This window comes from Xiphias gladius, chromosome 6 (assembly GCF_016859285.1).
Source record: "Xiphias gladius isolate SHS-SW01 ecotype Sanya breed wild chromosome 6, ASM1685928v1, whole genome shotgun sequence".
In the NCBI taxonomy this organism is placed as follows: domain Eukaryota; kingdom Metazoa; phylum Chordata; class Actinopteri; order Istiophoriformes; family Xiphiidae; genus Xiphias; species Xiphias gladius.
In genome coordinates, this window is record NC_053405.1 from 23,546,800 (window position 1) to 23,563,454 (window position 16,655).

The following is a 16,655-nucleotide window of genomic DNA, read 5'->3' on the forward strand; positions in this document are numbered from 1 at the left end:
ATTTGAAGTCCTCAACTTACGTCAACTGTGTTGGACAGAGGCTCTAAGCTCTAATGTTCCCAGAGACATGATGTTGTTAGTTATTCCTCTGCATTCCTTAAACAATAAAGCTGGTTGACAAAAAACAATCCATGCAGAGGTCTCTCCATGTTTTTGTGTTAACTGGTTTCCTGATAAGGATGGTAATATGAACTCTAATTCTGTGTTTAAACATAATGTGTACACATACAGCCTCTGCCAGATTGTCCTGCCTTCCTCCTATTGCTAAAGGCTTGTAGCTAAAAGCTTGTTTTAGCTATACTGAAGTAATACTTTTTTACCATTTTGGGACATAAACTAATTCACTTTTAGATAGACACAAAAGTGGTGTTGAACAATTGGTAAGCATATTTCCCAAAATTGTGAATTATTCCTTTATGTAAGTCAAATTTTAAATGAAATCTTTTAAGCTTTAAAAGAATGAGTTGAGTTTTGCTGATCACCAAGAAATTGTAACATTGAAAATGTCACTTGTGCTTTTAAATGTATGACAAACCTCCAAGATGTCATCAAATGAAATAGAGCAATATGTAATGGCTACAAATGTGCAATGGGATTGTAAAGAATCTGTGCTTGTTTATTACAAGGCAGAGTTTCACAGTGGAAGCCTGCATCAGGGTAGCACCAGCCAGGGCTTGACAAAGCATCTGCTTGTGTTGTTTGTTTGCCATGAGCTCTGCCTCATTTTGCATAACTTGTGTAGTGGAGGACATGTGACAGAGGGAGAGACAGAGGGTGAGAGAGAAATGAAGACTAAACTAAAAGAAGACAAAGAGCATTTGTTTTTTGCAGCCTTCCCAGTGCTTATCCCCTCAGAATATTTTGTTAACAAACTTAATCCTGCGCTTGATTACATATTACCTGATGTCACATGGATCTGTTTTTAAATCTGCGTGAGGGCAGGAAAAATGACACATTCACACCAACACATTGGGCTATTTGCTCACTAATGCAGTGTGTAGTGCGCTTGTGTATCATTCTGTGTGTTACTATGACTGGTAGCTTTTGGACAGAACAATGATGTAATGCCGATGACTCTAAAGGGTGTGAACGGTTAGTTTAGCAAATAGATGTGGTGTGATTGCTATCATGCCATGACCTGAGATTAGAAACCGGGAGAAAGTAGCACTAACAAACTCATTTCATGTCCCATGGTTTGGTCTGGTGACATTTCTTAATATACTCCATCTTCTTTGGGAGTGCAGCTGGAGTACAGTGTACTTTGTTTTGAAGATGGGGATACATGGTACATATAATTTATAAATATAATATTTTTATTATTTTTGGGCAGAGTTCTGAATTGGAGTAGGTCCACTGGTTGTTTTGTGTGCACTCCCATGTTCAGTTTATCGTCCCTTTTCTCTTTCTCTCTTCTATCCTCCCATTCTTTCCTTTCCCTCCTACTGCAGTCAGGGATGACGCATCAGTATTGCTGTGGAGCTTACAGGAAGTGTCGTTTTGATAGGCCAGTGGAGAGGCAGCACAGTAGCCGCTCTGACATGCGTATGCATTGCTGAACCACAGCCAGGGAACACTCGCAGCATTTTGATGACATCACCCATCCCCACACTCTGCTCCTGCCTCCCTCTGTTTGCTGTTGAAACAAGCTCTCTCTCACTCAGAGAGAAAAGAGCAGGCATCAGTAAAAGAACAAGAGCTAGCTGGGAAGAGGAGGGGCCGCTCGCGAGCAAATGGAGAGGCAGAGAGCTTTGAGGGGAGGCGGAGGGTGGCTGACAGTGCTAGCGGGCTAGGACTGGTACACACACACAGGAAGAGAAGAGGAGAAGGAATATTGCCGTGCATTGTTCAGACTTCTGTCGTGTACTGTTCTGCTGCTGTTTTCTCTCCTATCGGGAGCAAAAGTTCTCACGCAGTTTTGTCCTTTGCCGTTCTGGATTTTTCTGTGCTGAAATGGGGATGAGGGACTCTGTGGATTGGCTGGGGGGCAGCAGGCACTGGGGTGGAATACTTCTCTAACTAGCCACGCTATGCTCTCTCTCCTCTTCTCCCAGCGCCGTTTCACTCTTCAGTGAACTAGGTGCCAGAGAAACAAAGTGGTAGCACTTCTTGGATCTCCTTCCTGAGCAGCTCTTCACACTGTCATTCACGATGATGCCTTTAACTAGCTCCTGTGGAGGGTAGTATTCAGCTCCAGTCAGGGGAGAGGAGCCGCAAGTGTGAGAGGTGTAAAGACGTTTTTTTATTTTTTATTTTTATTTTTAATTTTTATTTTTATTTTATTTTTTTTTTGAAGGTATATATTTTCGTGAAGAGTGGAATGTTTGGGTTTTATGAAATGAAAGTGACAGGAAACCTATAAAATTTGTGCCTTGTGGTGAAGCCTAACTTTTGAGAGCCGCCATGCTGAGCCTGCAGGATTCAGTCTTCTTTGAGATCAGCATCAAATCTCTGCTCAAGTCTTGGAGTAGCAGCTGTGAGTACCTTGTCAAGCTTGCACACATGTTTACATACCACACTTGGCCACCAGACGTATCTACCACACAGAGCCAGCAGACCCTGTGCAGCATAGTACAGGCTTGCATGCAATCCACGCTCAGAGATTTCCTATCTCCTCCCTGTATAAGAAGGTGGTTGTTAATGGAGTTGTCAGGATGACTGATTATGTTTAGTTCAGGTTTATCCAAGCTTGTTTGATGTGTATGCAGGTGGCAGCAATGACCCTCTTCCTTCAGCATAGTCTACCCTCCTCCCCCCGGCTCATCATCGTTCTACTGGCTCCTAGTTGTCCCATAGATAATGTTTCTATTGATGTGAATCTGCTGATACATAAAAACAGGTGGACTTGAAGTGCTCTTTCTGTTACTCTGAAGGTGCTGGCTGCTTCCAGCTTTTTCTTACTCTTTTCATCTTTGTGGACTTTTTAACTTTAACATCCATATCTCTCTTTAGTTTCCCTTAGCAGCATTCAACACACTCTTCATCCCTCCTGTTTTTCGCCCCACTTTTATATCCCATCTCTCCATTCCCTCTGGGGCAGCTAATGTTTCCCTACTATTGATCTGTCTTCTGGTTCCCTCCTATTATTAGCTTCCCATACAGCGCATATTACATCAGGAATCTAAAAGGCGCTGCCTCTCCAGTCTCACTGAATATTGTGATGAACAAAGGTGGATGGCAAACTGCAAGCAGAACTGCCCAGCTGCTGCTGCTGATTCATCACTCCAGTTGTACCTGCATTAATAATTACACATAGACAGACATTTCTATTGCAATTTTATCTTACACACTTATTTGATGATACATTTTAAATAAGTTTTGAAAAACAACAGCTTACATTTGATGTATGCTTGTGTTTACATTTGGATCCTGGACTGCAGCTTTAATAATTCCTTGTGTTTTAAAGTGTGTGCCCAGTTTCGCACAGCACATAGCCTACAATACATAGCTCTGCTGTGATTGCAGAACGTCAGCCACACAAACTCTGACCAAAAATTCCTCTTGTCCCAAAGAGGAAGATTTAGTTTGCTTTTTTCAATGGATCACCATCTATTATGGTATTTATAATTTTATGTCACAATATTGATGTGTCATAATACAGTAAATTTTCCTGGAAAATTAATTGAGAAACTGCTTACAGATAAAATAACCAGACAACCAGACTTTAATTTTTTTAAATCTAATATCTGCCAGGTCAAGACACTTCATCACATTGATGCACAAATCAAAGCAAAATCCAGTAAAACAGTGCTTGCAACATTTCACCCAATGGCCTAGTACATCCTCTCTACCATTTCACTGACTGTTGACAGGTTTAAGACGTCTATAGATGCTGAGTAGAGCATTAGATTCTCATCACATTAGCTTCTCTCTCTCTCTGTCTCTCTGTCTCTGTCTCTGTCTCTGTCTCTCTCACACATTGATAGCGATTGGGAATGTGTAGTACAAGTTTGTTCTAGATATGGAAGTTTTGAAGTTTGTTCTAGATATGTGCAGTATGGTAACTAAAAGTGACTTCACCATGTTTGGATTTTAATCTGGGAACAATTAGCAAAGCAGTGCTGATCGGAGAAGATTAGATCAGAGATGTAATTTGGGTTCTGAACCATTTCTTTGTTTAAAAAAAATTCGTTTTTTAAAAATTAGTTCTTTGTTATTTGTTATCCACTACAGATTTCGTTGGCCTGTTTTATAGAAGTAACTATCCTGTTTATTTAAGGGGTTTCCCACGGCTCATAATAGCAAAAGCGGGCTGCCTAAAATAAAGAAGAGCGCCTCCGCCAATGTCAGAAGGAATTAATACACTTTGTGAAAGATTTTAAGCTTCAGGAAAAATGAGCAGAGGCACTACATCACACAGCAGAGGCCACATATTTAAGGAGTGAGCCATCTTTTTAGACCATCATCTATTGAGAGAGAGAAATTTCAATGCCAGCAGCATTGGCTAATGGCAATATTTAATGGTTGGACGGGGTTTTGGGACCTCCATTTCATTTTTAGCTTGCCATGATCAGAAAAGCAGCCCCTATCTTGTTGGTAAGACTTAAATCAATTTAAGACTGTACCAGGAAGTCTACCTCTAATATCTTGCAGTGAACTGTGGCCAGCAGTGTTGAATAGTCTTGTTGAATTTTTGCCAATGTCACCATTTAAATGAAGACAATTAAAACTTTAAGAGCAGTCTCAGTGAAGTAGTTGGGCTGACAGTTTAGTATGGAGAAGACAGAGGGATTATATTTACCTTGAATTTACTAAATGTCAGCTGTATTTTATTAGTGGAAAATGAGACAAATTCATTGCCAGAGGTCAGGGGATATTGGCACTTACGGAATAGTTGGTACAGTAATCGTGGCACATAATATGTGCCACTATTATGTGCCACATAATATGTGCACAGTAAAGTTGTTGGTAACAACTTTGAAAAGAAACACCTTATTTTAGTAAAGCGGAAAAGTAGCTCAGTGGCTGGGAATGACACACTTGCTCCAGGTGCTCAGGTTTCTTCACACAGTCCAAAGATATGCAGGTTAGGCAAATAAAAAACCCCTAATTGCCCATAAGTTTGAAAGTGAGTTTAAACGTATTTGTCTGTATTTTGCACTGTGATAGATGGTTGACTTGCCCTGGGTTAACCTGCTCCTTATCCAGTATGTGCTGGAATAGGTTTTAACTCCCATGACCATGAACAGGATATGTCCTTTTAAAACTTCTGTAATAAAAAAAAAATACTGTAAGTGATTTATTTATGATCTTTTAATAAGAAATATTTCTCATAAACGCATTGTTGTTGCATTGTTTGAACTTTGCACCTACTGAAACATGGAGGAATGTTAAAAATGTTTATAGACTGGATTCCTGAAATATCTCATCCCTAGGATTGGAACATGGCCTGTACTATATTATGGTTAATTTACCTTCCCCACTCCTAATTTCAGTTTAAGCAGGATTGTTACCATTGAACACAAGTTTTGACCTCGTATTTTTTCAATTTTTTAAATCACTAGGAGCACATAGCATTAAATAGTTTTGTTAACACTTAATTTTATGTGCATTACATGCATTATAAGTCAACAGGTGGTAAGCATCCACCTGTTGAGTAAACAACTTTGTTCCATTTACCGCTCTTTGTAATTACTATCCCCTTTCCCCTTCTTTCCCCTATCCTGTGCTGGAATGCCAGTTTTTCATCGGGCCTCTCAAACAAAGGGGGCCTAATTTCAGAAACCCTCACTATGTTACTGCTACTGCTACTGCTACTACTTTCATCCATGCATCCCCTATATGTTAGGAATACAGAAAGTTTTGTTGAATGCTTCACTTTGTTGTTTACTTTGTCCCAAGCTAAACACATGTTCATTGAGACACTGAGCAATATTTTTCAGCAATTAACATGTATAGTTGGATCACAGTTTGGCCCTTTTATTGTTAAATCAGTTTTTGATTCGTGATGGAGCATGCCTTTAGTACATGGTGGTGTCTGAATCTATCTCTGTTTTGTACTGATGTCTTATCAGCTTCTGGTAACAAATTAGTTTTGACCTGTATCTTTCAGATTCTTTTTTTAAAGATAAAGTGATAATTCTGAATAAACCAGTAGTAACTTGTCAGAGACTGAGCATGTTGAGACACTCAAGCAGAGTTGGCACTGCCACACCACATAAACATTGGCAGTGATTCTTTTGTCTCTCTAAAAGGGATGGACGCACTCATAGCCCTGCATTCCAACAGAATGTGTGTGTTTGTGCTGTTGTTTCTGGTTGTCCTGACAGGGGAAGCGAGCAGGCGTTTGGGAGGGCGTTATTGTAACTGTGACAAGGTGGAGTCACTGCTCTTATAGTTGTGTAATCCTGCAGGGTGCTGTTTCTTAAGCAGAACCATGGAACTTTGGCAGAGTGCGCCTCATAGGCCTCTCACAACAAAATACGATAAGCATTTTCTTATTCAGCACTTCAGTTGCAACTTGTCAGTTCTTTCTATCAGAACTGTAGTTGCATCATGTCTATCTTTTAAGCTAAAACGTTCTGAATACCTTAGATGCCTCTGTTTTGAATATTTTGAATCCAGCACTTACGGCATCTATCAGTAGATTCAGCCAAAAGCCTTAAAATGTGGGGCAAGTCTTTCTTTTTTACATATTAGAAAAGCATGCTTGAACTTTTGCATTTAGATTTGAATGGGTAACCAAAGATGACTTGAGGATCATAAATGAGTCACTAAAGCTTCAGTCAGTGCAGTTCCTGGCTTATAACAGGGAGAAGTTTGAAAGCAACCCTAATAGGTTTTGGGTTTTTTTTGTTTATTTGTTTGTTTGTTTGTTTTTTAAAAATTGTTATTATTCGCTAGGATTTGTGCAATGGGATCAATTTTGGAAGGAAATCATAATTTGTTTGTTTTTTGTTTTTGTTTTTTTGTTTTTTCTCATTTTTCAGTCAACTGCAAAAATACAGTGTTGTGATTTTAATTTGTGTGAACCAGTCAACAATCCAGCTAGCCCAGGGTGCGAGACAAAAGAAGGCTGGAGGGGGTAGAGGACACAGCACTGATTGGATATTTGGAGCTGGCTATGTGACATCATTGGGGGTGTTGGTGAAGCACAGTAAACAAAGAGGGAAATGCTTGAAAGGCTCTCTGTGCTGCTGGACAACATGACCACAACACTTACACTTGCTACTACATTGCTCCTGCAACCTTCCCGCTCTCATTTTCTCTATAGAAAATACTGTGATTATTATGGTTACTTTAATCATAACAATTAAATTACTGTATGTTTTAGATTTTTTTCCCCCTGTTATTTTACTATTTTTTTTTTTTTTTTAAGATATTGGAACAAATGGTGGTGCAAGGCATACTTAAGAGATAGTTTGGGGTCTTTAATGGTAGATATTATTTTCAGTGGTTTGCATTCTAACTAATTAATAACTAACTAATCATTCTACACTTTATTAAGTAAAAATAATAAAAATTACTGTTACAGATTCACATATGCTGTGTTAGTTTTGCAACACATCAGTTTGTTCTGTGGTAACTTGTCGTTCACATGGATGATTATAATGTATTTTGACATTTCATAGATTTATCATTCTGTCAATTTAATTCAAGAAATAATTGATAGAATCACCGATTCTGAATTGAAGTTGTTTGTTGCAGCACTTTTAGGTTTGCATAATTTGTAATTTATAATAACAAATAAACTGTCATATGATCCTGTTATTTAACTAGATGTGATATAATGACACTGATGGTGGACTATATATAAAGAACCTCTTTTGGTGTGTGCACCAATGTGAAAATTAATGCAGTTTTCTGTAAATTTCAAATGATTCAAGTTAAATGAAAATATTCTGTTCTTTTGTTGACATTTGGTTCTGAGTTTCTAAGTAGTCTGAATACCAGACAATCTCTAGGGGTGTAGTTTCTTGATCATTGGTCATAGTCTGTTTATCACCACTGAAGTATATTTAGCATAATTTATCATACAAAAAAGCTTCATATGCAGGGTATAAATGTTTTTCCTTGATGAAAAACAATATATATATATTTTTTTTTACTGCACTTCTGCCCCTCCGTAGTATTCACTGTACAGGCGTGTACAGGGCATGAGTGTTTCTGTGACAACCAGGAAGAAACAGAACAAGGCCTTTCCTTTGGAGGAAATTAGGTAAAGGGTCAGTTTACTACTGGCTGCCCACTTGGCTGGACTGGAACCATTGTGGATGAGACTGGAAGTTGTGTTCCAGCTGTAGCATACATTGCAAGAGCTTTATTGAATGTTAGGAAGCAATGTGGCTATCTGAGCCTGTACCTTGATGAGTGTTTCATGATGGTAATGCAGTTTTCATGCATTGATTTTATTGATAAATGGCAAATCCTGGTTCCTAAGTAAATTTTCATGGTTTTTTGTTTCTGTTTTTGTGCTTAAAAACCCCAGATTACTGAACAGCTAGGAGTGAGAATGAGTGAATGAGGTAAAACGAATTTCACTCATCACATATTTTCACCTGTATTAAAAAGTTTGTTTTTTAAAAAAAATATTTTTACTAGGTTAAGCCTAAATTTATGCTGCTGTAAAATTTAAATCATTAGATTAACAGTGATTCATTTTTATTAATGATTCAGTAGATGACAATGTAAGTGTTATGTTTATTTAGTTTTTTTTTTTTTTTGAGTCTGTGTGGTCTTGTACATAAAGATTGGATTTAGTAATTACACTACAGGGCCAAAGGTATAGTGCACACAAAATATGGATGTACTTGAACATTAAACCCATAGGTGATTGTTTGACTTCTGTTTCCAAAACTGTGGGCTCTAGCTTTAAGGCTGTCTACCTAAACCGTTAGGATTTGCTCATACTATTTGAATAGGATGACCAAAAGATCAGGCCACATGCAAATGTGCAGAGAGCCCTGGGTTCTCCTTGTGACCCTAGATGAATGTGTTTCAGGAAGCCAGTCTTAATGCTGCTGTAGGAGCTCTGAACATTCAGTTTTACTGCATTTTTCACCACGAAACTTTCAGCCTTCTTTTTACATAACTGTGTAATTTACTTAGTTTGGCATTTTAAAAATGCTTTTAAAGGGTTCTGTTAAAATTGATTAACTAACCTGCAATGTTTTTGTTGAATATACAGCAGTTCAGGTAAATGTGTTTCAGCTGGATCCTTATGATAGTATGATCAATCCCCAGACATGCCTATTGCTACTCTGCTGTAGTAACAACAAAATTTGTTACAACGCTACCAACAGTTGACATTTGACCTAGGATTCTTTTGATCTTCTCTAACCCACAGTGACTAATTTACATTTGGACCAAGCATTTGCTTTGGTAAAAGGGGAAAAAATGATGAGAAATCCAGATAAACAGCAAAGTCTTCCCTTTAACACCATGATACTGAACAGCCGGCTGCATCTAAACTTAGTTGACTTTGTTTGTGTAAGAATTGAACCAAGGACATTGGGGTTTATATTTTTTGCACCCAAACCGACTGATCTTTTAGTGTTCAGTGTAATAGCCCTTAATTGTCACAAATAATATAGATACTTACTTCTGAGTATTGGAAGTTTGCTTTTGTAATAAATTTTCTTTGCAATCAGTTCATATGCAGATGACTGCTGCACTTAATATCATAAGAGTTGCAAAAGTTAATCATAATGTTCCGCTTCTTGCTTAATCTTTCAAATGTGCTAATATGATATACAGTATAAAAACGCAGTATATATTCAGTATCAGTAACATACTGGCACAGGGTTTTATTTATAAGTGGGTTATTAATATTATGAGCAATATATGTATGACTACAGTTGAATATAGTACTTTTGATAGATAAAAACAAAAGTATAAACCATAAAGTTTGAATTTTTCTCAACTTACGTAATTTCTTTAAGACCAGATAAAATAAAAAAATGTAAGGACACATTTGCAGATAAGCCTCAAGACTAAAAAATGGAACAGCACTGCCAAGGACTTTGGCGCAACTAGATTGAGCTCTCAATTCAGAAGTAATGCAAGGAAAAACCGCAACTTTTTTAACACCCTGACCACCTTCTCCATTCTCAGTAAAGGCTGTTGGGTTCACCAGGCATTTGATGACCTAAGCTGAAAATTCCTATCATTGTGCTCTCTAAATTCGAAAAGGCCTTTCTGGAATATTTTTTTGATAAATGAGGTTGCAGCTGAAATGGCCATTGTCAAAAATGTTCACAAGGAAGTGAATATGGGTGTTTCCCAAAATGTCGAACCAGGCTTAAACTATTCTCCTGCCATGTGTAACTCTGCTTGCGTTCTACCAAATCAGTCTTGCAAAAAAAGCAGACCAACATTGTTGAAAGAGCTGGTGTGTAATATTTACTTCTTCTAGATTTAGACACGAACACAAATGTTAAGATTTTTAAGAAAGAAGTTATGTTTATTCTTATGTTTACTTTTAAAGTCACCTGAGACTATTATGGATGATTAGAATTTTTAAAATTAGCAATTACATAGTTGAAATAAAGTTGAAGTTATATTTTGGCTCAATTCAGTCAATTTGCCTCTTTATCTTTGCCCCTGTTTGGATTAGAACAAGCGAATGACATTGCATGCTTTGCATGAGTGTTGTTCTCAGTCTGACCCTGCTGCTTCGGCTCCCTCTGTATTATTTCCTAACCTCTACCCTCTGGCCTCTCTGCAGCTTCTGCACCAGTCAGCAGCAGCGTGAGTAGACACCGTGCCCCCTCCTCCGTGACTCCCATCTCGTGGGAGAAGCACAACATTGCCGCCATGTCGAGCATCACCATCGACCCCGAGCTCAAGCCCGGGGAGTTTGTCATCAAGAGTCTATTTGCAGAGTTTGCTGTGCTGGCTGAGAAGAAGATCGAGATGGTGATGGCTGAACCGCTGGTGAGTCCACAGGGTGTGAAAGCTAGTGTCAAGCAACGCAGGAAATGAAATTCAATACACAGCACGTGATTTGGCACACACTGCTGCGATAACCTCTTGTCTTTTGCAACTAACTGGCATGCCTTTAGCCACTTAAGAAAAAATTGAAAGAAGTGTGAGGAAACGGGCATGAGAGGCACGTAATCTTAATGTACATGAGCTACATGAATGACAAAATTGTTTATTATTGACTGGTTTGGCTGTCCTTTGACTGCCCTGTTCCACCATTCATTCCCATTTATTCAGCTCAGTTCCCTTCCTTTACATGGGGGCTGACAGATGAATTAACCTCGCTCTCATTCAGACCCTCATTCAACTTACGCACCACAGTAGAACTTCTTTGTTCTTCTCACTCACTTGCTTACTCATCATCAGGCCTGTTGCTTGTTTGACAGGAATCTACAATTATACGAATACCAACAATATGTCTGCTTTGTTAGTAAAACTCTTATTCTTTGTTTCTTTCTCTCTCCCCTCTCTCTTACAGGAGAAACCCCTGTCCCGATCCCTCCAGAGAGGGGAAGATGCACAATTTGACCAGGTCAGTCCGCCCATAGTAATGACCAGGAGGTAAAAACTGTATCACCTGTGCATGTATGGATGTGACACAATCATTTCCCAGGACCAAAAACCGTTCTCTCCCACCTCTGTATGTGTACGCAGTATTTGAATCCCCAGCTCCACCCAATCAATCCCTCACTCAATGGCCTGTCTGCCCCTCATCTGTAGCTGGTGCAGAACTCTATACAATGGGCCTGCCTGCTGCAGAATGCTTTGTTCAGCACAACACAAAGCCAATGAGGATATGGTGCTATAGATCCAGCTGTCCCTATTGTGAGTGAGGGAGAGAAAATGGGTATAGAGAGCGCAAAAGTGAGAGTGTAGAATCGCTGTGTCATCCTCAGCAGTAAATCAGCATTGGGTGCTGGAGTGTATCTGCCTGGCACCATAAGGGCAGAAGGAGCAATTGCATAACTCTCCTACCTAGCTTCCATCATCCACAACCCTCATCACACTGCACTGGCCATTACACACACGCGCAGATACCCTTAAATAGTTTATACACACCGATTACTTCATCTCATGTTTTATTTATTGTCTAAAAAACTATTCACTGTAATCTTGACTTGCTAAAGTCCTGATTTCTTTTCTTAATGTATATTTAAACAATAGGATTTACTGCTTTCTCATAAGAATAAAACTGTTACAATACAGCAACATGCACCCATTAGAGCATCTCTAATTGTTGAACTGCAAGGCACCATCTGACATCATCATTGATGCAATCAAAATGCCAGTGAGGTGTTTGGAGGACAGCCTGTTATTTCTGTGGTTGTACAAAACCCCAGAACCAGGTGTGCTGTGAAGCTGCTCAATAGTGTAGCAGCACTGTGATGTGCTCAACGTTTCATCCAGCACCACAAACCAATTTGAAATCAATAGCTACAGTATGTCACCCACTAGTTGAGAAGACTTCTGGTATTTACTCCCCCTGTATGCTACTCCATTATTGAATACCCACTTTAAATCTGTGCTTGTGGGACACCATTCTCTACAACGTTGTAGTCCTTTTAGTAGCATATTTGACAGGTATTTAATTTGCATTCGAAATGCAGAAAATGTGGTTTACTTGTAATACTGGGTGAATCTAATGTTTGTATATGATTGCTTTCCAGTTAATAAGCTCTATGAGCTCAATAGCAGAACACTGTTTGCCCTCCCTACTGCGCACACTGTTCGACTGGTACCGGCGGCAGAGTGGCACTGAAGACGAGTCTTATGAGTACAGGCCTCGCTCTTGTACCAAGTCCAAAGGGTGAGATGCTCATCTGCATTTATATACTTTGATTTTTTTGTTGTTGTCATTTTTAACATGAAGTTTCCTTAAAACTTCAGTGTTACATTTATTTTCTCTCCCACTCTGTAGAGATGAACAGCACCGGGATAAAGATTACCTTCTGGAACGGAGGGACTTAGCCATAGATTTCATTTTTTGTTTAGTTTCAGTGGAAGTACTAAAACAGGTGAGCTATCTGAGACTCTGCTTTCAAATGCTGATTAAGAGCGCTTATAGAAAGAATATGGTATTTGGGTGGTTGGGGTCACATGACTACTGAATGTTAACATATAAAAGGGGAAATGCGTTAAACCATGTGAACTAATAATGACATTATCTCATATAAGCCCATAGCATTTGATTTTGCATGTGATTAGTTCCTCTACTTATATTGCCGTTGTTCCTTCCTTTAGACAGAATTGGAGATCTGGGTCTTTGTTACTGTTGATGTTATATTTATGTGCTTATACTTCATATACTTAGTCAAACCTAGCATCGATGTAAGCTGTACTTTTGCACCTGCAGGATATATCATGCGCGCCCCACCCATATATATATATATATATATATATATATATATATATCTGTAGATATAGATATAGATATAAAATATATGTATATATATATATTTTTAATTGCTACTATTCATTCACACTAAGCATCAACCACTGATAAGACAGTTGGGATAACTGTACTTTTTAAAATGATTTTCTCACTTTTGATTTGCAGACTAAGATAAGAATATTGTTTAATATTGTAGTTTTTATTTTTTATCTTCTGGGGTAAAGAAATGACCTCCAGTGATATTAGTAAGGGCTTTCCCCACAGGGGGACAAAGTAAATAAACAAGTGGCTCCATACCAGCTCCCAACTGAGTGTGTTTCTAAAGTGGACTGTCCAGATCTGAACAACATTCTGAACTAAGAGCCAATCTCCGGAGACCAGGGCTAAGTTGTCCTTGGCTTTGCTCCTGTAGGGAGGGTAATGAATGGTAGCAAAGAGAAAGAATGAAGACTCTCAATGCTTCTAATAAGAATAATGTTTCCATGTTTACGTCACAGATTCCTCTTCATCCAGTGCCAGATGTTTTAGTACATGAAGTTCTAAACCTGGCATTCAAGCACTTTAAACACAAAGAGGGGTAAGTGAGCATCACAGAGATAGACCACAGACACAGATGAATAACACATAAATAAAAAGTGGTGATTAATATACTGGATAAGGCTCTACAGTAGAAAGTCAGTCATTTATTTATGTCTGTTTGAATAGCTCTATGGTCATTGTGTCACTCTATAAACTGTATCTTCAATGACCTCTAACAAACAACTGCCTCTTGTTGAGCAACTTGAGTAAGCCTCAAGTAAGTTGTTGCTTTGTGCGTTGTTGTTTTGATGTATCATCAGCAACATAGCACAAGTTGTTCCACATAAAGGATGTCTATTTGTTTAACTCTTGATGGAATCTGCTTCAACAATTTACAGGTACTGTGGCCCCAACACTGGCAATGTGCACATCATCGCAGACCTGTATGCTGAGGTCATTGGAGTCCTTACACAGTCAAAGTAAGAAAGCTCAATTCTGCCATAGCTAAATTGTTTACAACTTATCATATTCTTAGTCATCTCTTAACCTCTCACATCTCTTTGGGGAGTTTTTTTGTAAGTGTAAATGTAAATATCTCTGTCTGTGCACTCAGGTTTCAGGCAGTGAGGAAGAAGTTCATCACAGAACTGAAGGAGCTCAGGCAAAAAGAGCAGAGTCCCTATGTAGTCCAGAGCATCATCAGTCTCATCATGGGGATGAAGTTCTTCCGGGTGAAAATGTATCCTGTTGAGGATTTTGAGGCTTCTTTTCAGTTCATGCAGGTAAATTATAGTTTGTTTGTTTGTTTTTTTTTTTTTTTTTTTTTTTGTGTGTGTGTGTGTGCATATTTTCCAGATTGTACCTACAGTAAGTGTGGCTGATATTTGTATTTCCTTAATTGCACCGGAATTTTATTTATTTATTTTTTTAACTCTTGTCCCTTTGTTCAGACTCAGCGGCTCGCCATAGCAATAGCTCATAAAGCTAGATGAGTAATGATCAAAGGTGATGTTTGCCAAGGCGTGAGTGTATGTGTGTTTAAGGTTTTGCCAAGAGCTGGAAATGGGGCAGTAGCTTTTTCATTAATCTCTGTACGGCAACACACTGTCTGACTGTTCTCTCTTTACAGGACTGTGATTTCTTAATGTGTTAATGGAACTTGCTGTGGTTTATGTCCACTACTCTGTTCAGCACATGGCGTCTACCCATATAATGATCTTTTAGAGCCTGGGCAATATAGGATACCTACATTTTGTATTGATATACAAGAGACAAAATCCATTACAATGAACTTTGTCTCCTAATAAAGTGCATAATACAACTAAAACAGTGTTCCCTTGCCTCAGTGGCTCTTGCTATCGGGGAAAAATAGCAATTACAGGATGCTGTGATGGTTCTTCTCTTGACATGTGAGCAGCAGCTCTTGGAACTACATTAGTGTCATAAAACTTCCTGCTGGAATGGGGAAGCAAATTCTAATATGACTTTATGACATAAATGTGGGTCAGGGTCAGCAGTATTATTGTCTTGTTACTGTATGTTCATGTCGAACTACGATCAAATGGCAGTTTTACTGGTTTATTTGTTTGTTCTTCTTTACATATGCACCTTCGGTGTCCTTTCCTAGGAGTGTGCCCAGTATTTCCTGGAGGTCAAGGATAAGGACATAAAGCACGCTTTAGCAGGCCTTTTTGTCGAGATCCTCATCCCTGTCGCAGCCGTGAGTAACATTTAAAACAATGTTAACTGTTTTGCTCTCTATGTAGATGAATTTCACAATGCATTTTTGTCAATTTGAGATCCATGGTAATGACTCATTCATCCTCAGGCGGTGAAAAATGAAGTCAATGTGCCATGCTTGAAGAACTTTGTGGAGATGCTGTACCAGACGACATTTGACCTTAGTTCTAGAAAGAAGCACTCTTTGGTAATAATTCTAACATCTGTCAAAAAAGAGCTTTAAAAGAATCCAGAATTGGTGGGCAAACTACTTCTCTCTGTGCTTATTTGACACTGACACTGTTTTTTCTCCCCAGGCTCTGTATCCCCTGGTAACATGCTTGCTATGTGTTAGTCAGAAGCAGTTCTTCCTCAACAACTGGCACATCTTCCTCCAGAACTGCCTCTCGCATCTGAAGGTACTGCCAGCCTGAGCATTTACACCCAATCCACTCAAGGAAGTTTATACTCCATAGCTCTAAAAAAACTGCACAATGACTGTATTCTTCAGATTAAAGTATTTTAAGGGCACCATACTTGGCTTGACAATGCCTAATTCAGTTTAAATTCATATGACTCATGTTAAGAAACCTAAAATGAAAATTTGGTCTTCTTGGTAGCAGTATAAAGTGACATTAGTTCCTTTTAAATTCAAGTTCATAACTTCCCTTTTTTTCGTTAATTTGTATACAATGTGAAGCAGTCAACATGTATTACTATAAAATGGAAAAGAATTTTTGGTATTATGATACGCTATGGTTAGTACATGCTCAATACCACTGATTGAAGAAGATGTGAAGGGTGTGCTCTGTGGCTCTGTCTAAAGATCATAATGTACTTTCCCCTCCATTATCAACAACCAGATCTGGACAGGAATAGCACTTGATTTGATAAGGTAATAATAGAGGCTTTGTTTAAAGCTAATTTATTCTCGGAATGGACGACATGCAAACATGTAATAAAAGATTAGCTATCACTAATATTCACTTGTGAAATCACAAATTTCTCAGAAACGAATAAAATAAACCAATGTGTATCATCTTTAAACTCAACCTCCAATATCTGACATCTTAGCTAAACTGAATATATTGCACTTTGCATATTA

General features: G+C 38.6%; 1 protein-coding gene across 12 annotated transcripts in view; it reads left to right on the forward strand.

The window, feature by feature from the left end:
* The window catches only part of fryl (furry homolog, like), a 66,054-nt gene that overhangs the window by 16,937 nt on the left and 32,462 nt on the right, over window positions 1-16,655 (forward strand). For 8 of the 12 annotated variants that reach the window (XM_040129161.1, XM_040129162.1, XM_040129152.1 and 5 more), the window contains 10 exons: window positions 10,664-10,872; window positions 11,399-11,452; window positions 12,588-12,727; window positions 12,839-12,935; window positions 13,810-13,889; window positions 14,230-14,310; window positions 14,445-14,613; window positions 15,459-15,551; window positions 15,660-15,758; window positions 15,868-15,969. In XM_040129161.1, coding sequence (XP_039985095.1) covers window positions 10,753-10,872; window positions 11,399-11,452; window positions 12,588-12,727; window positions 12,839-12,935; window positions 13,810-13,889; window positions 14,230-14,310; window positions 14,445-14,613; window positions 15,459-15,551; window positions 15,660-15,758; window positions 15,868-15,969 — 1,035 coding nt within the window. In that variant the 5' untranslated portion in view covers window positions 10,664-10,752. Of the gene's footprint in view, window positions 1-2,396; window positions 2,474-10,663; window positions 10,873-11,398; window positions 11,453-12,587; window positions 12,728-12,838; window positions 12,936-13,809; window positions 13,890-14,229; window positions 14,311-14,444; window positions 14,614-15,458; window positions 15,552-15,659; window positions 15,759-15,867; window positions 15,970-16,655 lie in introns of those variants that run through there. The other 4 variants (XM_040129163.1, XM_040129158.1, XM_040129159.1 and 1 more) reach the window with 2 other exon arrangements.